Source organism: Copidosoma floridanum, unplaced genomic scaffold (genome assembly GCF_036245765.1).
Source record: "Copidosoma floridanum isolate Cflo_tuat_1 unplaced genomic scaffold, Cflo_Japanese_pri ptg000020l, whole genome shotgun sequence".
NCBI classification, from domain to species: domain Eukaryota; kingdom Metazoa; phylum Arthropoda; class Insecta; order Hymenoptera; family Encyrtidae; genus Copidosoma; species Copidosoma floridanum.
This window is the reverse complement of record NW_028321897.1, coordinates 22006611-22031033: the sequence shown is the minus strand read 5'-3', so window position 1 is coordinate 22031033 and position 24423 is coordinate 22006611. Positions and strand designations below refer to the sequence as shown.

The window sequence follows — 24423 nt, the reverse complement described above, 5'->3', positions numbered from 1 at the left end:
AATAAATTGTCTGTCTTAGTCCACTTAGTTTAACACTACATAGACACTAATAGAACTTTTTTTTGCTTCATAGATGATGATTTTTCAGCCTAATCGAATGGCTCATCTTAACAAAATCAGAATAACAAACTATTTAAGTTGACGAGTACACTAAGATATTTAACTTAAATTTAGCAAATTCCACTTTCTTTTGATTTCTCCTTTAAAGGTTTTCTGTAACTGCCTTAGTAAATTTATCTACAAATAACTTGTGCGTCCAGCCAATTTTTTTTTCGAGAACTAGCAAATAAGAAATTATAAGCGAGCTGTGATGAAAGATATTTTTTCTTTATTTACATTGCTTTGTATGACTTATTGATTGTCGTGATAAGTAATACCTGAAAGGCAAGATGAACACACGAAAAGGGTGCCTTGAACCGCGAAAAATGAGGGGGACTCCCGAAACAAAGCGTCTCTAAGACAACAAAGGCTTAGAAAGTACGTCCACAGAGTTGTTTATAAATAAATTCTAATTCTAGTTATGAATAGTTATAAATATTTCATACCAAAAGAAAAGTAAAATTTTAAAACTAGAGACTAAAGACTTTGAAGAGTTGTGTATATAATATCACGAGGTTGTACATACGATGTACGAATACTTTAAATTTTGCAAGTACCAAGACAATTGTTCAAATATAAAAGTTGTTTTTGTAATCTAGATACGCGAACTCTGCTCACTATGGCACTTAAATCTTATTTTAATTTGTGTAATACAAATATCCATTTTGGTAATAAATTAATTGTTTTAGCAGGAGATTTTACACAGATTCTTACAGTCTTAATAACTAGTAATAGAAGCATGATTATACAAGAAAGTATTAAATGAGTATTAAATCATCATATCTTTAATCATTTGTGGCACTATGGCACTTGAATTTTGTTATGATACTTTGTAACGATCTTGATAGATTGTTATCACTAAAGAAGTAGTTTAGTCTTCACATTTTGTTTATTCAGTTTTTATGCATATGTGTTCAGTGTGACAATTTTTATACCTCCTTATACCTCCAGAACCTACACTAAGAAGGCAGGGTGGCAGTGCACTCTTCTCTTTCTCTTCTTGTAGTTTGTAACAAGAGAACAGTATACATTTAAATCTGAATATCAGGAAGTTGTAAATAAAATCTTAGATGTAAGGAATTTTTCTTTTTAATCACTTAATAATGCAAACAACAACATACTTTTAACGTTATTAAGATACTTTGGGAAAAAGATGAATCATTTACATTTTTACATTATAATTTAGAAACATGTAAGACTCATCGTTAAGGAGAAAATTTAATGTTTTAATGAAAAATATCTTACATGAGATGCCTTTTTTAAATAAATAATATGCTTTCAAAGCGTAACAATAAGAATACTCGATAAGCGGTTATACATACCTTTGAATTAGGACACGGATTTCTAGTAACACATAAATAAACCAAGTGTGCAAGATGTTTTGCAGAAAGTTTCTGTAATTCACCATCCTTTTCTCTTTTAATGGATTCCATTAAGGGCTTGATAAGTGGATTTAAAGTTTGAGGTGGCTTGGGTAAGCAATGTAACATGGTAGCTGCACCTGCTAAAGCTGCAGTTACTGTAATGTGTAAGGTTTGTTGTTGAGATGCCTTATTTAAAGCTTCCACCTCTAAAGAATGTCGTCGTTCTTCCAAATTTTCCAAAAGTTTAGATTCAACTGCAGTAGTGTTTGTAGATGCATTACCAGAGCCATCAAAATCCACTGTTTGCAAACTTGAAACTGGCGTGGAAGCTAATTGAACTATTTGATCAAGGTTCATTACTGTATCTGTATTAATTTCTGAATGAAATAAAATTTTTTGTTGTTTTAAGATTGCAATATAATCGTGACATTCGTGAAGCAGCCGATTAAGACAACTTGCTATTTCATCATAGTAAATATACTCGTTGAGACAAATAAATAACTGTTCCCTAAATAAATGAAAAAAATCAATAGTTATAATTTTGATTCACATTTATGATTTGTAAAAATACGATGTAAAAAATCATAATTTTATACACATAATTCCATTTTCCATTTTCTATCCATTTTTTATGGTTATTATTTCAACAACTAAATTATAATTTTTACCTACTTAACAATAAACCTATGCTTTGTTACATACATGGCTTATAAGTGAGGGGTCATATTCATAGTGCACTAAGACTGTTATCATCACTAATTAATCGAAAAAATTATACTGTTATTTTTAATTCATGTATCACTTTGTTAATGTCCCTAAAATAAAAAAAATATTTAGACACCTACAAACAACAGTAAAAGTTACATTTATATTTAATTTAAGAAAGGCAGAAGATTGTTAAGTATTCGTGTAATCGAAAACCTAACAAATTGTTTATTTCTTATAACACAGTATACAATGCTCACAGGGGCCACATCAAGTAGTGCGATTCCGATATTCTACAAGTAAGATTCAGTATCGCTAGAAAGCAAATCATATAGTAAAATTATATGTTCTACATTATTATTAGCTTCTTCAAAGTATACACGTCAAGTAGCATGGTACATATATGGGCTTGTTCACTGAGATCGGGCCACCTTGCGCGCGTAGGACTTTTTTCACCTGAACACGCTGTCTTTAACTCGCCTTAATGGTTGGGAGATAGCTAAAAAAATAATTAAAAATTTACAAATCGACAGACTTTGATCTGATGTTTCCGATAGTCAGATTTGTTTTTTCTTAAAACCTTTTTGTTGTGGAGAAAAACGAGTCAGAATTTCAGGAAGTTTCTTAAAAATTCACCATGGTTTAAAAAAATAAAATTTGCAGAAATCGAAAGAGCAGTGTTAAAACATCAACTCCACAAATTTTTAGAATGGGAGGGAAAAAAATACGTAAATTAAAAGCAAATGAAGACGACGGCATAAGAAAGTTGCCTGGCAGCATGGCAGCAATACACAACAAACAGGTTAGTAACAGTGTGTCGCCGCGTGGCAGTGTAGCACAGGTGACAACTGCAAACCTCGCTGCCGTGCGACTTGCTCATGCCAGCGGCTTTATTTGGTTGTAATTCACGCATTTTTGGCTCTCCCTCTCTAAAAGTTTGTGGAGTTAATGTTTTGAAACCATGGCGAATTTCAGAGAAACATCATAAACTTCTGACTCATTTTTTTCACGAAAAGAAAGTTTTGAGAAAAAACAAACAGCACTATTGGAAAAAAACAGATCAAAATCTGTCAATTTTTATTTTGTAATCATTTTTTCAGCTATTTCCCAGCCATTATGAGCGAACTGAACACAGCTTGTTTGGGCGAAAAAAGTCCCGCACGCGCACGGTGGCCCGCTTTCAGTGGACAAGTCCATATACAACTAAATGTGACAAAAATATTTCTCTATTAAACTCCTTTAAATACTTTTAGAAGATGTGTATGAACTCTACCGGTCTGTTCCTATCAAGTCAATCACAAATTACTATTAATCACTAGACACGAATTATAATAAAAAAATCAATGTCCTAGTATTTGTGGAAAATTACAGCCGCTTGAGTATCTATATCCTTACACGCTGGACATGGGCATTTATTTTACGTTATTAGTAAAATCTAAGAAAAGTATAAAATACTAAGCAAAAAACTTCTTTAACTAGTGTGGAAGCATAACGTTGCAAACTTCTTCAAAAATTTTATAAATTTGAGAATCGTGTTCAACCGAGCCCAAGCTAACAGCAGCGTCTTTAAAGGTATTATAATTTGAAGCATTAACTGTATTTAATGATTCAAACAATTCTTCTCTACTAACTTCTACTACTTTTTCAATCACAATTAATTGGATAATACTAGCACAGAATTGTCAACTAAAATTTTTTTATTATTATTCTTTGTTCTATATATTAAGTAAACATTTTAGGGAATTTTCGTTGTGCATTCAATTTAATTACTGATAAGACATTGGCTACATTAGTTATGAGGACCATGTAGCATGTATTTAATAATTAATTTTTATATTTCTGTGTTTTGCAACATTTCTGCTGAAATATGTTTGTCTGTATCATGAGCAGTGTAAAATTTATCATTTGGATTTAATTTAACAATTTTATAAGCATAAGACCAACCTTTTTTTTAAAACTTTATGGTACAAATATAAGAACTAACTTTTCTGAAAATATTTTGTTCATACATACCATTTAAAATTGTGAGAATAATTTAAACTCGGATAACGAAGTTAAAATGTATATTATTATGAAATTTATATTACTCTGCATCTCTTCCTATATTATACAGTGATTTATGAAAGTCATTCCACACACACCCCACTCCACCCCCCTCGGCTATACTTGTCTTCCTTCTAAATAAGGTAAAACTCAATCAGATTTCACAGTATTTTTATCAGGTAAAGACTCTGTTTGCCCTTCCTCTATCCCTCTCTCAATCCTAGTATTTTTATCAGGTACACACTCTGTTTGCCCTTCCTCTGTTCCCCTCTCAATCCTTCCTGAGCCCCCCTTACAAATTGAATGAGCCGTTGTCAGAACTTTCTTTTCCTTCTCAATCCCCCTTCTAATAAAATAAAATTCTATGAATAATATTAAGACTTAAAATTAGTAATGTGGAGCATGAATAATTATTAATAATCTATTTACATCAATCAATATTTCGCTATCTTGCTGACAGTTTCTTCAGTATGAAAAATTTACATTTATAACAAAGTAAAACTTAGCGTGAGTTAGATAAAAGTAAAACATTCAATAAATTTCTATACATAAAAATGTATAAATAAAATAACATTATACCATGTAGGTGCTAAGATAACACGCATCATGGACACCTACGGTACCTATAATTCCGTCCATATATTGCCAAAGTCTACTTAGTTCCAATAACAGTCATGTTCTTAAGAATATAATTATATCATAAACATAACGTTTTTTCTTTTTTTCTTCTAATCAATAAATAGTCATGCTCCACATTACCAAGTTTAAATCTTAATATTATTTGATGACAGAGGAGCAATTGAAAGGAGTCTATAAATATGAATAAAATTCTATCAGTTTAACGTAATATTTTATTAGGTTAAATTTTTGTTTGACCCCTTTTCACCTCTTGTACAATTTTGAAAAACTCCATCTCAATCTCCTATCAGCCACCCTACAAAATCATAAGGAACCCCCTCAACCCCCCTCTAAGAAAGGTAAAATTTTTCAGTTTTCGCGAGACAAACTTTCTTACACTCTTTCAGAAATCCCCTTCAGCCCCGGTAAAATTTCATATCAATCTTTCAACCCACTCTCATAATTTATTAGCATCTTCTATTAGCCCTTCTTAGCAGCACAGTAGCCACTCTTTGTACAAGGTTAAATTGTTTTAATTTTCATGTTATTTCTATTAAGTTATAAATTTGATCTAACCCTCTTCAGCCACTTTCCTCTGCTTAACTTTAGGCTATAAACTTCTAATTGAATAAGATAATTATTTTCTCTGTATTATTTTTTAACACATGTCTACACGACAATTAACGTAGTACTATAACACGCTAGTTTTTTTTTCTTCAACAGTCGAGAGGTTTATTAACTGCTTTACAGAATATGTACAAGAACATGACATTATTTTTTTATACTTAATCAAAACAACGAATAAGCTTATAGAATATTCAAACAATGCATCAAATGTTTCTATAAAGTTAGCACTTCTGTCTTCAACTTGAACCATGCGCAACTTACAATAAAGTTTCTGTACTAAAAGTAATTTTTTTAAACTTTTAAGAACATACTGAAAAACTAAGTATTCAACTAAATTTAAGAAGTGGGGTGAGCACGAGAGGCGCAAGAGGAAGCAATGCACTACTAGTACATAATTATATATTTTATATTTAACGTAGTTTTTTGTGCGTTGCATTCTACACAAAGCCCTCACAACTCCCTAAAGGCCAGAGTTGGTCCCACACCGCATCCCTCGTGCTCCCCCACGGAATAAGGTAAGCTTCTGTCATTTTGTTTTTTTTCAACTTGGTTTACTTTTTGTCCCAGCCCCTTTAATCCTCTAGAAACCCCCTTGGATACACCTCACAGCCTCGCACAATATTTTTGTTGACTCCCCACTACGCTTTCTCTAGCCGCACCCACACCATTTTTGTGGGACATAACTGAAACCTTACTAACTACCACGAATTTTGATAATTACCCGCACATCTATTGTAGTTACTAATGTAATTAATTCTAAAATGAAATAAAATGTTTACAAACAAGTGTATATGTATATATGTAGTAAAAGTAATGCTGATGACATTTTTTTTATTCCGACTTGTAAAGTTTTTGATCAACTCAATTAACATATTTAAGTATTTATTTCATAATACTTATTTTCTGTATTCTCCCACACCATACGGAAGACAACTATAGTTGGATTTTATACTACAAATAGTGACTAACTCATTTATTCTCACAACTTTAAGTGAAATTAGTAATCAACTTGTGTTTATTTAACTTTAATTTATTTGCAAGTACAAAGTTCTTGATGCGTTTCACTTGTTTTGTTAATATTAATGATAAACTATGTATATAATTTAAATTTTCGATGTGTACTTGTTTAATATGATACTGATGCATTTATAAATTTAAATTATACTTAGTTATGCAACAACATTAACTGTAAAAGTATACATATATATATATATATGTAGATCGTCTGCATTTGTATAGAAAAAATTACTCAAACCCCACAACCCTTAACATACAAAGTATAAATAATTTATGCTATTTAAAAAACAATTCTTTTCATCTGATTTTTAACATTGCCGAAAAGACAAATAGATGAACTTTCTACATGTTAATTAAATATAAAATTAATGTTTACATGTGTTAAATAGTAATTAATAATGAATAAGAAATCATGAAGTAGTTACCATTAAATTATTTTAATTCATTAAAATTATTTATGAAATGTATAACACTTTTATTCGTGTATGTAATTGTATCATATTAAATAAATACAAGTGATAAATAATAAATAATACATTGTTTTAAAATAAAAGTAACACAAAAAGAATTGAAAGCACCGAAAACTTTATACACTGAGAAAAAAAATAATGGCTGAGCAGCTTAAAGGTGATAGAGCGGACAATATTTTATTTCATTATGGGAGTGCGCGCTGGCTACTATGCTCTACTCACTTGACTTCTGTGTAATTCCAATCATTACCTCCTATCCAATAGGTTTGCGATTCACATTTCCATTTTTTGCCTCGATGACTTACGTGGTTGTTTTGTCCTTTATAAAATATGTGTGTAAGATTTCGTTAAAATTCATCTTGATGATGATTTAATAAGACTATGGGTCTTGTCTAGCGTTTAAAATTACGTTAGTTGTTTTATTATATTTTACTGAATGATTTCAATCCAAGATTATTAAATAGTTGTTAACAAGAAGTACTAAGTGATTCAGTTGAATCAGTCATTGACATAAATAATCTGGTCTTCTCATTAGCAGTCCCTTCAACTCTTGAAACTTCAAGTGTTCTTGGTAAATTTGAGTTTTAAAATACTATTATAGTTCTGTAAGGTTTTAGCTGATGTTTAAACCAGTGTTAATTGTCAGTCGTTGAAGAACAATCCCACAGCTATATTTTTTACGTCTTGTCTGTGCGTATTAGGGGACCATTTTAATTGAAAAATTATATAAATGAGAGTCTTCCGTTCTACAGAGAGTATATTCAGTCCAAGAACAAAACGGAATACATCGAGTCAAACAAAGACGCGTATTTGGTGATTCAGCACGAAGTATAGCGAACTAATTCCTGTACGTAAGTATACTTTGAGCGCCGTTCATCTTACATAGAGGATTGCTACAGTGATGATATAATGGATTAGATAACTTTAATTGTTAGAACTAAACAGATTGGTACACTACAGACTGTTTATACTAAAATAATTTACGACTGCATCTTCTCTATTACAACTGGCACAACTTGTTCTGTAAATCTTTAAATTTTCACAGCAGTAAGTAAGCAGCATTTACAGATTCAATGGAAAATAAATCTGAACACTTTGTTTTTTATGTATTGTTATTTTCCATTTGGAAAAAGTCACTTGCTAACCAAAATAAATTTATTTCGAATTTTCCACTTAAGTAGGAGTGAATGTTTCATTTGAATGTGAGTAAAAGGATTTTTACTTCAGGCAAGATACAATTCACTTGTAAACATGTACGAAGTTTCGACAAGTAGCTAACCATTTATTAAAAAACAATCTATTACACAATTTCCTTGTAATGGTGTATTTAACTCTATACTTGGGGTACTGAGATTCAAAATAATACTGTGTAGAAATTTTTGTAATAGCATTACTTGATGGGATTCAGATATTTGATATTTTGTTACGTATTAGAGATAAGATTCAAGCAATATTATATATTTAAATGATAACTTTTACTTTTATTCATGTTTGTCTTTATTTGAGCATTCCCGTCTAATTTTAGCTAAATAATACTCAAAAAAACCAAAGAAAGAAAATGAAATTTTTTATACAGAACTGTGCTTCAAAATAGAAAATCTATACGTCTTAAGAACAAACTGTTTTATTTTATTTTTTTTATTTGTTAAGTCATAATCACAAATAATTTAATACAAAGTAGCTTTTCAAATTAGTTTTTAAGAACACACAGTTAAACGATCAAATTTCTGTTAAAGTTAGAATGAATGAAGAAAGCTACAGCTGAATAGGGAATCTCTGTGCACTATTAGGCGTTTCCGTACTTGGTAGCACGTATCTCTGGGGCAAGTACCAGACTCGAGAGACCTGCAAAGAAGGGTCCAAGAGACTCGTTGTGTTTGCTATCGTTGGATGAGCAACAAATACAAACTTTATTTTTCCTACAATGAGTGCAGTAAGCGTTCGAAGTTTAAAAAATACGCTTAAAGTAGAAAAAGTATTTTTTTCAACTTATCAAGCGTATAACCTCAAAATAATTAGTTTTAGTTATAAGTCTACAGTAATTGGGTATCCAAATCAAGTAAACAGTTTTAATATTAATATTGCTCTATGACAGTTGACACAAATCGCTTCATTCATTCATTGAATTGTAAATTAGTGGTTGTGAATTTAAATTAATTCTATTATTAAATATTGTACAGACAATCGCCTGAAACATTACATTGGCTTGCCAAACAAACACATTTGCTTTTTTTACGTCAGTTGAAAGAATCTTTCTATACGAAAGCTGCAAACACAGATGTGCATCTGGTGCATTTTTGAATGAATTCTCTAACATAAAAAAGCCAAATGGCTTGCTTAATTCATTTACAAGTAACCCTAACAAACAAAAAAAACCGTTACAGGTACAATCAGTTTTGGGTAACTCATTACTCATTTTTTTTTAATTGGAGATTTAAAACTACATATTTTTTATGTTCGAAATTGTTTGATAAAATTAATTACATTTTTTAACGTAAAAGCATGTTATCTACACCGGTCTGAATCAAAAATGATGATTTTACTTGTATTTCGTGTTATACATTTATAAGTCCTGCATTTAATAAAAAATTGAAAAAGTAGTGAATTAAAGTGCAAATTTTTTATTAAATGTAGGACTTATGACGTTTGTCCGAGACATATTACACAATGTACTAACAAACTTAAATATGTTACCCTCTTTAGTAACATTAATTACAATATTCTGGAGGATTTGAGACAGTTAGAAGAGAACTACTGAACATTATTGGTAACAATAGACGTAATGTATCTTCTCGTCTTACTTTAAATGACGGAATTCTCCAAGAGAATTTAAAGCGAACACGAGTCTTCCTTAAAAATAATGAACACGTTTTAATTACTAAAGCAAAGGTAATATCACTGTTGTCATTGGCAAAGAAACTTACACTAATAAGGTAGAAGAATTATTAAGTGGTGATGAATATTATTTACAGCTAGAAAATAATCCTTTAAAGCAATTAATTAGAGATACAAAAATTTTTGTATGCAAGTGGGATCAATACGGTATTTTTGATGCATTTAATAAGTTTGATAAAGATGTTCATAAAACAACTTATTTAAATGTTACGGACTGATAAAAATACACAAAAAAGGCTTTCCTATCTGTATCACTGTTTTGACACTGGATTAACCTACAAATAGTTTTTCTAAATTTCTTTCTGATTTTTTGATTAAAAATATTCCACTGACAAAATCACACGTAAAAAATTATGAGATGAAGAATAAGTTAAAAGATATTATTATTTCACCTAGTTATACTCTTATTAGTCTAGATGTTGTTAGTTTGTTTACTTATACTAGTAAAACCTCAATTATAACAACAACAAGACATCGACGCCCCGGGCGAAGACTATGCCCTGCTTCGAAGCCTGGACGAAGACTATGCCCTTTTCTGGAGTCTGGACGAAAACTATGCCCTTTTGTCAGTTCCAGACGAAAACTATGCCCTTTTAGGATCCCGGACGAAGACTATACACTTTTCCAGAGTTCGGACGAAGACTATGCCCTTTTCTCGCGCTCGGACGAAAACTATGCCCTTTTGGAGTCCCGGACGAAGACTATGCCCTTTTCTGGAGTTCGAACAAAGACTATGCCCTTTTCTCGCGCTCGGACGAAAACTATGCCCTTTTTTCGAGTCCATGTGAAGACTATTACATTTTTTCCGAGTCTGGACGAAGATATTGACTTTTTCTGGAGCCGGGATAAAGTACAATTCATTTAAGCTCACCGTACATTTGTTTTTGTAATTAGATATTTAGTCAAATATACTTATATAGTGGTTGTTGTTTACATTTACATAAATAATTATAAATAATAATACAAACTCAGGAATCGTTTTATAAGCATGGTAATTTGCAATTAATGAATATGAAAGACTCTTTTATGTTTTATTTTCAAATTTAATTTATTTTCTACATTTTTGTTGATTATAACAAGTAACTAATATGATTATTGTAACTTGAAGTTAAAAAATTAATAAAATTTGTATAATTCGTGATATAATAAAATATAATATTCGTAAGAAAATTGAGAAAAAAGTGAACTTTTTTTTATCAATTAATGTTTACAAGACATAAATATTTAGATTACAAAGTATTTTTTAACACAAGAATAAATTAGCAAGTTTAAATTAATTACAGTTATTGTTATGTACAATTCACGGAATCGTTTAAAAAAAGCTCAAAAACTCCTTTTTTCAAACACTTACCAAAACTCCAAATACTGAAGCCGTTAGACCTGCTAAGAATAATGATTACGTGTTGTTTTTTTACAAAGACGTCTGTAGATTCACGTGCATGTGAATCTCGATGTAAAAGTATCGCGAAATCTTAAAATGTTTAATCGTTTTCAAAGGCTTCGTATTCGTGAGCTTCTTCCAGCGTACTAGTAGCTGTTACCCACCCACCAAAAGCATAAATCAGGAGAGTATTTTTTGTTTTAGGAAAAGTAAAACACAAGAGAGGTTAGTAATTAACATTGGGGTGTTTTTTAACTTAGTTTCCGTCCGAACTCGAAAAAAAGGGTATAGTCTTTGTCCGGGACCAAAAAAAGGGCATAGTTTTTGTCCGGGACCAAAAAAAGGGCATAGTTTTCGTCCGGGTTTGGGAAAAGTGCATAGTCTTCGCCCGGGCTCGAAAAAAACGGGCATAGTCTTCGTCGGGGACCAAAAAAGGGCATAGTTTTCGTCCGGACTAGAAAAAAGGGCATAGTCTTCGCCCGGGACGTCGAAAGGGCATAGCTTTCGTCCAGGGCCAATTAGGGAATAGTCTTCGCCCGGGGCGTCGACATTTTTGGAAATTCTTGAATGGTAAAATCAATGTTTTTCTCAATGAATTTTGCACAGGCGTACCTTTCATTTTGAATTCAACTTTTTTCCATTTCAACAATAAATTTCATAAACAAGTTTTTCAATGGGCAGTCTCTGTAGTCCAGTGCTATGTGATCTCGTAATGCGTTTGCTTGAAATTTCATGCTTCGAGAAGTTATGTTTCGATGTTCCCCTGTATGTACGGTATGTGGATGATATCCTCATATTTGTGCCTATTCAATATATCAACTGTACTAAAAACATTTTTAATAGCTATTGTCCGGAATTATAATTCACTGTTGAGACATGTTATATCAACAGCGTTAGTTTCTTAAATTTAAAAATTATTATTCAACAAAATAACACAGTGCTAACTAATTAGTACCAAAAACTCACGCACTCAGGCCGATACTAGATGTCTCTTATCCACCATCCAATACAACATAAAATAGGTATCATTTACACATTAAAAGTCTTTTCCATTAAATTAGCAGACACTCAATTTGATCACGATAATTTAAAATTAATCAATAAATTTTTACTAGCTAACAACTATCCTCAAAAATTTATTAATAAATTTTTAAACAAAACAACAAATACCTTAAGAACCTTGAATATGATTGACAATCACAATAGAAATAATAATAATAATTGTAAAATAATCTTATTATTACCGTATATTCCCCACTTGCACGGTCTTATATAAATATTTTTGTAAGAAGCTTCACATTGGCCTTGTATATTGCTTAAACAATCAATTAAATTCAATCTTTTCACTTAGAAAAAATTTAACCGAGCCACTCGATAAAAATAATGTCATTTACCACATACCATGTGCGGATTGCAACTGCTGTTATGTCAGTCAAACATCGCGAGTTCTTCAAAATTAAGAATGGCAGAACATAAAAGAGACATAGAGAAAAAAAAGGATACATCTGTACTATCACAACATAGCATTGAATTTAGACATAACTTCAATTTTGATAAAATGAGAATTTTAGACACAGAACAAAATTACGAAAAGCAGCTTTTTTCCGAAATGTTGAATATACATTATATCAATAACAATATCAATAGACAACAAGATACAGAAAAATTAAAAATTTTTTATAAGTTTCTCGTTAAGTCAATTAAGAAAGGAGACTTACTTGATGTACATGATTTGAGGAAAACATAAACTGTTCATATGCATCTCACGAGGAACTGCTTGCGATTCTTATATGATTGTATTACGTGCGTATACTATGTCATTTGTGTAAGAAGCAGCTTAAGTTGAAACTCTGATAACATTACGATTTTACATCCCTTTCGTAAAAGTCAGAGGTATGTTATACACTTTACTTAATTTGCGTTTATTGTATTTACCAAAATTTATAGTGTAAAGAATTTTTTTTTACTCATAGATTTTTGTACCAGTTGAGGGCCGGGACATTGTCCAAACGGCCGAAACGTCATTTAAAACACAAAAAATTTTTTGTTGATTAATTCTTGTACACGAATAATACGGTTTTTGCTATTTTACATGTAAAAAAATTCATTAAGTATATATATTGTGATTATAAGTACAATTTTTTCGTAACAATTAATAGTGCTGATTTAGATAACTGCACACAACAATCTGTATAACACAGTGAAGGTATGGTTGCTTTAGTTGGGTGCTTGTTATACTCTGACAGTGGCATTAAAAAATTTGATAAATTATTTTTTATTTTCATTGAATAAAATTTCCAAAACTTGTAGCTACGTCTGCATTACAAGATGAGCTCAAAGTATGTTTCATGGCTGGTCTAAATAAATTATAAATATGGTCTAAATGACATTTTTTGAGAATGCTTTTTTTGCAAACTTATTATTTCGAAAGAAAATTCAAATTTTTTGTATTTTATCGTATTATTTCACAAAAGATACGAGAATCTTTCATATTGAAATAGTAACATGTGGTCGACTCTCTAAAACCATGTTCTATTATTAAAATATCTTTGTTAACAACGCATCGTCTTATATACTTTTATGAGGTGTTTTTCAAACTTATTGAAAATATTATCTAGAAATATTAAATTCGTCGACAATGTATCATGAACCAAAAATTTACGGGTTCAGAGTGTTTGATCTGTTTTTTTATCGCAGATGATACACATCAAGAACCCAAGATTACCTACAGAGCTACTTAAAGTAGTTGCAAGAAAATTTCACAAAAATTATATTGAACTATTCTACATCATGAAAAAAGTAGTCATTTACATCTTGATTAATTTTCCAGGGCAACTCAGAAACAAAGATTTGTTTTCGATGATAATTAAACTTTAATTTGATTATTTCCAAAATTCACAATAAAAAATAACTACATCAAACAAAATATGCTTACTTATACTTTTAAATTATGGATTAAACTTCATATTAAGCACGATATCTACGTTCTGGAAAGAGAACCTGACTAAATTATGACACAATCTAATGACTGTGCAGAATTAACAAGAAAAGTCCTGAAAATAATTTTGGGAGTGGAAGAGCTAAAAAAATCGACACCACTTGGGAAAGGCAAATCCAAAGAGATTTCCAGTGACATTTATGATTGTGTATTTGGTATGCACTTTACTATTACTCTTATACTTTTTATTGCTGCAAATAGTTGATGTAATATTTATGCATTGTTTCAAGGGTTTTACCGATAATTTTATTGCAACTATTATTACAATCATTTGCTAGCTTTCCATACGTATTTCATTATAGTAATATTCAAACATTGATATTTACAAACCAAGAATACCACTGTACAATATCTTCATACGTAGATGAGTGTATTTAGCTCAAAGCATGAAAATATTCCACTACAATAATGTCTATACCTAGTGTATTTTTGTTCCTATGCTATTTTTTTTCTTTTAAAGTTTGCTTGTTATTACACTCCAATTATGGTAATAAAATAATGCACTTACTTAAATATTTTGTTATTTACTTCTTGTCTAACTTATCATTTTATTCATTATTTTCAAGGAATCAGCGACTTCTTCCACTTTAATACCGTTATGTATGCGGGCTTTTTTTATTGATTGTGAGTTGCATCTAGTTTTTACTTATTTTTTTCGTTATTTTTGCCTTCCAAGGTTTTCTTTCATTTTCCACTAAGATTTAATTTCTACTACAATAACACATTTTATTGCACATTTCTTGTATTAAACTACTCACTGATGATCACTACATTGTTTTTTTCTATTCTTATTTATTTTTTTGAAGCATTCTCGTGGTATTTAATAGGCACTTTTGCACTTGCCACTCTTTACTCTAGTCCATTTACTTATTTCCATAGGAGAGTGTCATGATTATCAAATAGCGGAAGTTTATTTAGATCGCATGTTTCAGCCATTTAGTACAATTATGTACAGTAAATTATAAATACTACGTTTTTTCTTACTTACAGGTGTTAAAATTAAAATTCCCATCACAAATATTTTTCAGATTTTGTGGATGATAAAACAGAGCCAGACAAGCAACTGTTGCACAGTAAATTCGGGCTAATTCTAACCAAAGTGTGTAATGAATTAAGGAAGCCAGTGATACTTTAATTCAAGTATTTAAAAGTTTTTAGCTCAAAAAAGTTTATAAATAAATCTTTAGTGCTTTTTCATTACGTCAGAAGGATCATGCGGCAATACCTCAGACGAAAACCTTAGCCACGCGTCTAACCTTACATTTCTCATACGTAGCATTAAGTGGTTTTATTTTATGCGAAAATGAGATGGATGATACGCATCTATCGGTGAAATTAAAGGTTTAGTAAACGTTCAAGATCGAAAAAAAAGAGTTTTATTAGCCTAAGGAGGAAGCCTGGCTAATCAAGTATTTGTATTATACAACGACCATTAAACTTTGCACAACAGTGCGACTGTATGTAGTGAATATCGAAGCATTGTAAGCCGACCTGTTCTCCTTTTACCGTTTCATACTCACCATGCTATATTCCAACAGAACAAAAGTTAAATGTACAAAAATCATTAAGTTTAATATTGTAAGCAGTACATATACTGAAACCCGTAATTGATTCGCTATGAGGATGTCTCCGAAGAGGCAATCTGGCATCATTTATAGTTTCAACACGTATTAAACTTCAGAAAATTCATTCAAAAACGTCAATGGTAACCGCTATGATTATTTTTGCTTCATAAGAGTTAAAATGGAATGCACTTCCTAAATCGGGATAGTGTCAATTATTCTCATAATAAATAGAACAGTAATCTTCAGATAGCCAGGTATGAGGTTATTAATGATGACGATCAGTTAATTTGAAAACTATATTTATTTTCTTATGTAAATATCAGTAAATTTGAGTTGTCATTAACGGAAATAAAATGGAACACATGCAATAAAAACAAGAATTCAAAAATAAAGTACTACAAAAATAAATTTATAAAATTATAAATAACGTTCGAAATGTTTACCATCATGGTTAAGAAATCATTGGAGTCTGCGTACAAAATTGTCCAATTATCTGTCCACCATTTTTGGTGTAACGTTTTCAAATACAGCTGTTATGTGGTCTTCCAGATCTTTCGCATCGTTGACTGGATGTCTGTAGAATACGTCTTTTATCATACCCCAGAGAAAGCAATCCGGAGGATTGAGGTCAGGGGAGTGGGGAGACTAGGTAATAGGACCTGGAAATGTATGGTTATAAGGGTAAGGATTAGATTAGTGGTTTGGAAAAGATGCAGCATTTATGACCTGCATAAGGTTAGAAAATAAAAAGAAAAAGAAAGGATAAAAAATAACTAAAAGTGAAAATCAATTTAAATGTGAAGTAAGGGTAAACTTATGACGCTGGTAATAATGGAAATGGTTAGGAATCGATATCTGTCGTAGTTTTTGATATATGTGGGAATATTATCGCTGACCAAATACAAAGCAATGCATAGTCATTTGTATATATTTAAATTTTCTTTATATATTGGGCGCTGCAAGCACACATATAAATAATATCACAATTGATTCCAATCTTTTATACTTTCACATAATGGAGTGCCCACGTAAATCGTACTTTGACGTTGTAATTTACAGTAAACCAAAAAAATTATTAGTTACTGTTCCACCAAGATACTGACTTTGAGTCAAATAGGTGTATTTTTCTTTGCCAATCGAACGTGCAGGGAACATCTCGTCAAGGGTATGAATAACAGGTCGAGCTGAGTGCGCAGGAGCCCTGTTATGTCGATACCACATGTGCTCTGGCATCTTCTGCGGTAAATCTTCCAGCATTTCTTAGAAGGCGGTGTAATAAAAAAGTGAAATAGCCAACAGCAGTTAGAAAGTCCTCCAATTAATCAGGCTTAATCTATTATTTGCTTCAACAGTATAATTTATAGTATACAAAACAATGGTTGATAAGACAAAAGGCAGAAGTAAGCGTCTTTGTCTGTAAAAGAAATAACTGTTTCAAGTATTCCACTAGTTTACGTTATCGTGAGATCGCCGTGTTGTATCTGTACAATACACTAAGCTCATAGTGTACTAAAAAAGCATGGATTGTATGATCGATTGTGTGGAGTCCTTAATAAGAGCTCTAGAGTTGCGGCAGTAGAATTACTAACTTCATCGAGTCTTAACTGTACCGAGTTATACCTAGAAACTAAAGAAACATTATTAAAATTAAGCATTAGTGATTAAAGATAGGCCATAATCACGGAGTCTTCAGTTGAAGTCAACTAATAACTATGTTCTGTTTCGTCTAACACGGGTCTTAAATATTTCTATAAAATGGAAGATCAGAGTAAGAAAAGAAAAAGGACTAGGAGCTCCGATTCAAAAAACGAAGTGAACAATCATGTATTATTCCTTGTCATATCTATATTATTGGTACTGAGGACAACAATAAGTATTAGAATAAAGTTATGAGATACATAGGCTTACATCCAAAAAAAGAAATGGCCTCAAAGTCATTCTTCTAGATCACATGAACTGTTACTAGACTATGCTTATGATCATGTAAATGAAGATGATCCTATTAAATAATTAGCTAACTGTCAGGCTGAATCATAAGCTTCGTTCAACCATGAGATTTCGTTCAAATGGTAACTAAGGAGAGGCGTAATATTTTCTACGGCTATTTAGAGATATCTTTAACAGGATTAGTATAAACTGCTGAACGAGACCTTCATTTCCTTCGTGATACACTAATAAATCATACAGATAAATTTGTCCATCATTAAAACATGAGTGAAAAGTTCTGTACAATACTTAATTAATAAGGTCAACCCATACCTACTCCAGAATTACTATGAATGATAGTTCAGTAACTATTCGTTTAAAAGTAGGCTTGTTTGTCCGCTCAGTCAGTTGTCAACTGTGCTATAATAAGGAAGACATGCAGGGTTACCACACGCTTATACCGTACAATAAACACACTCGTGTAATTACCATTTAAATCAAATAAATACATATAATCATCAAAATTCGAATGGATATTTAAAATTTTGTACATACCACCTAGTTCCCAATAATACTAGCCCACTTGTTAGTTGAAAACCTTACTTGGTGATTGCAAACAGCCATCTCATGAGGACTCACTTCAGCTCAACAACGGTTTTTATGGATGTTAAACATCGCATCACTATCGAAAGTCGATTCATACGTGAACGGAATTCTCTTATAAAAGTTTAGATCATTGGTTATACGATTAAGCATCTCTTGGCAAAATGCAATCCTATAACGGATTTTTCAATGTGACAGTACTGTATTGAAATATAAACATCGATAAGAAATCTTAATTTTCCCATAATATCAGAAAAACTTTAGACAATATATTACGTTAGTAACTGTCATCTTTGAAACCTTGCAGGATAATTTCGATCATTGAGTTGCTGTACACGAGTGTAGTAATACGCATGTAAACGATCATACAGTACGATCAACTCAACTCCCTGATGTTAACAGTTCTGATGTTGCAAGTCAGATCCTCCTCGATACACTGCAGGACACGCTCTCCATTTCGTATGTTACGGACTCTGCAAGGAGCACCAACAATGTATTCACCATGATTACCACCACATGCAGACATAGGCATAACATTACCACCTTCATGCAGGCGGTTACACGTGTCACGGATAATATTTAAGTGTGGGTGCCGGCAGTTTGGAAAGCAGTCAGCGTAAAGCTAAGTTTTTGCAGCAGCATTCCGATTACACTCACTATACATTCATATCATCTCGCAGTACTCCACAGAAACACTTCCAATATTACACTCTTGCTGTTACATGATTTTGCACCTGATTCTTGTAATATTCATGTGATAACTTCTGATGGCTTTGAAACATGACAGCGTAAGGAGCAGACAATATTTACTTCATAACATTCAACCTTAACATACTAGTAGTATAGTAGCAGACGCTCTTGTGTGCGCATGAATTTACTCATGTATCAAGTTCTCACTGCTTACCAACTAAGCTTAATGACAATGTGACAACGCCATGTGTTTATGCAGGCGTACCATAGCCTTCCAATCCCATTTAGGGGTAGTTTGGAACGTATTTTTAATAATTTCTCATGTTAAAGCTATTTGCCCTAAAAAAATTAATTTCAACGGAGTTTGCTTCAGGAAAAATCGCTTTACAAGCTGTTCTCGGGAAATGCCACTATTACATATCAGTCTGTATGCTAGTGATAATGATCCATGGTTGTTGATCAACTGTACCAAAATTTTTCGAACATTTTTGTGTTTATGCATTATAAAATGTAATATTAGGTTCATAGAAACTTAAAAAAAATTATGAAAATTTCAAGTTCAACATACATAGATATAACTTTAAATTGCTATTTGTTACAGATATAAGTTAATACGTTTTTTTTTTTTTTTTTTTTTTTTTTCTAATCAGTGTCTTTAGGGAATCCACAATACGTTATTCAAACATTCTGAATTAAATACATTCATCACCTTTAGATTAAATTATTTAGTAATTTTTTAAGAACTTGATCATTTGAATAACAAGTGTACTCGTTATGCGATTGCAGTATATTACTATTTATCAAACGATTGTAGATATCAGAGAATATTTAAGAACGTACATCATTTGATATGCAATTGTAAGAAATATTTAAAGTTCCGTTTCCCCTTCCCACATTTCCAATAATAATTTTGAAAATCCTTTATCAGTAGAACGAATGTAAATTTCCAATTTTTTTAATTTAGAATAAGTTCTATAAAAAAATTTTAATAGTTTGGTCGATTATAATTTTTCTGTGACTATATTGTCACGTACGATATCATAGCTATACGTACGTGCGCCCCCTTTTTTTAGGGCCTACGAAAGACGATTGCAGTGGGAGAGAGCAGTAGGATGCCGAGAGATAGGATGCTGACGGGAACTCGGCTCTTTGGCTGGAACCGGCAAGGACGAAGGTCTTACACACGCGACGCGCTCTTCTCTCGTTTTGCATGAATAAAGACGTTGATACTAGTTCCTCGACTATTTACTTTATGCGCACCCCAAGACCATAGAATCCTACGCAACAATGTATATCACTGGGAAAATTCAACAAAATCACCTCCTCAAATAATTAATAACCTCCCAAAACACTTTTTAGTATTACATAAATCTCTTAATGTTTTGTCTACCATTTCCAAGGCCTTTTTTAAAAATATTCTATCCTTATTCTAAAGAATTAAATCAACTTTTCTCAATTTTTATATCCAATTCAAATCCCAAAAGGTACTCTATATATTATTAATATTTAAAGGAAGTCGCAACGTTCTATGACTTGTCATTCTTTTAGAAGCGCAACTGATGTTATGCTTATCCATGCCATTAACAAAATTTTTTTATTTTGAGAAACAAATAAATAAATTAACTTTTTACTTAAATAAGTTTTTCTCGACCCTCCTGGACCATTTATAAGGAAAATATTACGCTTTCGTTCGCCACTAGTACTAAATATTTTTTCAGGTCATTATTTAAACTTATATAAATAAGGTTCAACATTTGTTTTCTGAAACTTATTTCTTTATCTAGCTCATTTTTTTCCTCCTTTTTTTGATGTTAGCAAGTTAAAGCACTTGCACCATTGATTTGCTGATTCTAAAATTGGGTTAATATGTAAAAGGGCTAAATTATATTTAGAATCAGGGAAATCCTCTTTGAAGAATTCTTTACATTTACTTTATATTGAATCACCTTGAACATTTTTTAAAATCAACAACTAAGCAGTGAATAGTCTTTATTAATATGGAAACATAATAACTATTGCTTTTTTTTAAATATCATCCATTTATTTATCATTATCTAGTAAACCTATTCCAACTGCAACTTAAAAGTTTTATATGTTATTTCTTCATGTGTTCTAATATTTGTGAGCACTGTCAAACCAGTTACTTTATTAAATACAAGTTAAACAAAATTTTTTATGATTTTTTGAAGGTATAATGTTTCATCTGCCTATTGCAACATTTTTTAAGACATTTTTTTTTCTTTCCCAAATGTGTTACTTGTTTGAATAAATGTATTCTGAAATGTTTACCTACTTGACGAATTTCGCAAATTTATAATGTTTACTTAATTTAAAGCCAGCTATTAACTACGTGTCATAGTTTTTTTAACACTTATAATATTATTTCTTTTGAATACAAGTTTTTGTTCGTTTTTAAGGTGAACAGCTAAATTTATAATTGTATGTTTTCCACCACAAATTCAAAATTCTTGCCATAAGACTATTAATTTCATCCAACATTGCTTTGTCTGGGTCATTTAATTTTTTGAGTTGGATGAATACTCTGTCACTACTTTTATATATGCAGTCAAAATTATGTTTTGTGCTTTGAAACAATGCAAGAATTTAACGTTAACATGATATTTAATCTACACTAATAAAAATTTAGTATATGGTACTACCATAGAATTATCTACTAAAATTTTATCTTTTCTCCAAAGTTTATAAACATGTTGTTCAGAAACATTATTTTCTCTTTTATACTTAGAGTAACAATTTTTTTAAAATAAAGTGACGTTTTTAAGGGATTGGAAAATATTCCTTATATTTTTTATCAATGATAAAAGGACTCTTCTTTGTATGAGGTCCATGCAGTATGTGTTTAATCACTAATTTTGCAAGTTTTGTGTTACCCGAAGAAGTTTCTGCAAAAATAATTATATTAATTTGTTTAGGTATAATATTTTTATTATAAGGATGTAATACGTATGTTACTATTTTACCAAATATATTATTTTTAATAATGTGATCTAAAACTGAAATTAATTTCAAGTGAAAGAGTGTAACAGTTTTGTTTAGAATATCATTTGGTCTCGTATTTTTAGGAAATTTTTATAAAACTAACTTCAATTATTTTTACGTAGTGTTTATTCACACTCTATATCCACGTTATTACTTGGATATAGTGGATACGCATGCGCGGTAGGCAACTCTACTATCCGGTACTAATAGGGTCCAAGATTTTTTTTCCGAGCGAGCAAGGCGCATGCGTATACGTGAATATAAGGTGCGAATAGACACAGCGTTATTTTTATATAGAATAACATGTTACCGTTATAAATAAATTTGATCTACCACATTTTTTCATTATTGACATTGCATCTTAAAAATGATTCTGCATATATCTTGGCAGCCACGGTAACACGGAGGTATAGGTTGTGAATCTTGTAGCTCGGGAGCTTGGTAACACAGGCTATCGAGTTCGAGATCCAATTATTACACAATTGGCTCGCACCTCTAAAAAACAAATTGCTCATGTGCGTATTGTAAACAATGGCCCAATAGTTTGAAAGCCATGTAAAATAAGGTCCCCATTGTAGTATAAGTGATTGATCACATTAAATCAGAGATGGTTTTTTAATATGCTAATGACAATAACATAAACATAGCAATGAAAAGTCTATTTAGCATATTTCAGAAATGGCTGTAATATACGAAAAAAAAAAAAAATTAATAAATAAATAAAAAAGCAAGGCATATATCTTGGACTTTCAAAATACTCGTACGTAGATAAAAGTATGAAAATACTTCCACATTTTCCCGTTTGTTTAAAAATTAAAAAAAATGTTAGATACTCTATTAACAATTGCGACTTATAATCTTCAATGACGTTTCATTCCAAAATTTTTTTCGTATCTCCATAACTTAAACGGTTACGTTTGATTAGTATATGAAAATAAACAAAAAAATTTTGTGTCAACCGTCCTTTATATAATAATGGATTAAAATTTATTTTACTTGGTCTCTAAGACAGTCTGTACGGATAATGTTGTAACATAGTTAGTTTTTCGCTCTTGGTTAAGTAATTTTTTAAATAACCAGTACTCTATCCTGAACGTTCGATGGAAAAAATTAATGGAAGCACCACATCATCAGTGAAATCAGATAAATTATATATAGTTGTCAAATATCTTCCTATATTACGTAGTTAAACGTGTGCAGCATTTCTTATAACATATGCCATCAAAATGATAAATTTTCACATCAAATGAAGTTTCAACGTACATTATATAAGACATATTTTCATGAAATTCTACACACTTATATAATAATAATTACTTGAAAAAAGTCAACGCACTATCAACTACACAATTAGGAATAGCGTAAGAACTAATTTCAAAAACAATTTACATCGTTAATTAGCTGTACATTTATTTTCAAGAAAAGTTCTTTAACATTATTCGTAATTACAAAGCTGATTTATCTGCCTCGTTGGCAGTGCAGAAATGATAAATATTATATGATTATAATAATTTATTCTGAAAATTTAAAAATGTTCTAATTATGTGGAAGTAAATTTTGACGAAATAATGTACTAAGACCACATGAAGTTAATGTAGATAACTAAGCAGCTAAATTTATGTGAAACACCACGTCTTGCATGTAAGGCATGACCAATCTACAAGGTGCCAGAAAAAAAGTGTTACTTAAATAACAGGATTCAATTTTAATATTATTCCGTTATCAGATTTACCTGAGTATTAATATCAATATGCTTGTTTTAAATTAAGACTTACAAATGCTTTACAGCCCATTCAAAATGTTTCTTAATATAACGTGTCTTTATAACAACACTACAGGAGAAAATCTATACAAATGGGTGTATTTTTAAAAGATCTACAATTTTTGTATCGAATATTTTATTTTAAAATGTGCTGTTTAAAAAGTAGATGGTGTAAAACAATTTTTTAGCTATTTTTGGACGATTTTTGTCAATTAAGTTGTTGACACCCCACTTTAGAAAAAAACTAACTGTACGAAAAGGTTTCATTTTAATGAGTTTCATTTAGAATTGGTATGTATTTCTGTAACAGGCAAAAAACGTTTTATTCGCTGTTTGCGCATATACATTACTTCATACATCGTCTGCATACCGATCTAGAGCAAAGTATATCATACAAAAAATTGTATTTAAACGAGATCTACAACTCTTTCTTTTAACGTGAACGTGTAAATGGTATGTAAAAAACTTATCGCTGAAAAACTAGTTTTTTTGTTACAAAACGCAGCACTGAAAATGCTGTCAAAATTTTTTCTTCTCGTGACACTTAATCAAATACAATCCATCAGCTTAGATATTTAACGGTAGGTTAATAACAAAATTGTTGCTCGTTTGACTGATTATTACTTGAGTGAGGCAAAAAAACTTGACGGCGTACATATA

General features: G+C 30.9%; 1 protein-coding gene across 3 annotated transcripts in view; it reads right to left on the bottom strand.

Annotated features, from left to right (window-relative positions):
- Positions 1-24423, bottom strand: part of Hel89B (histone acetyltransferase 1) — a 779777-nt gene that overhangs the window by 618528 nt on the left and 136826 nt on the right. For all 3 annotated transcript variants that reach the window (XM_089593764.1, XM_089593765.1, XM_089593766.1), the window contains one exon: positions 1422-1971. In XM_089593764.1, the coding sequence (XP_089449890.1) occupies positions 1422-1971 (550 nt within the window). The remainder of the gene's footprint in view (positions 1-1421; positions 1972-24423) is intronic.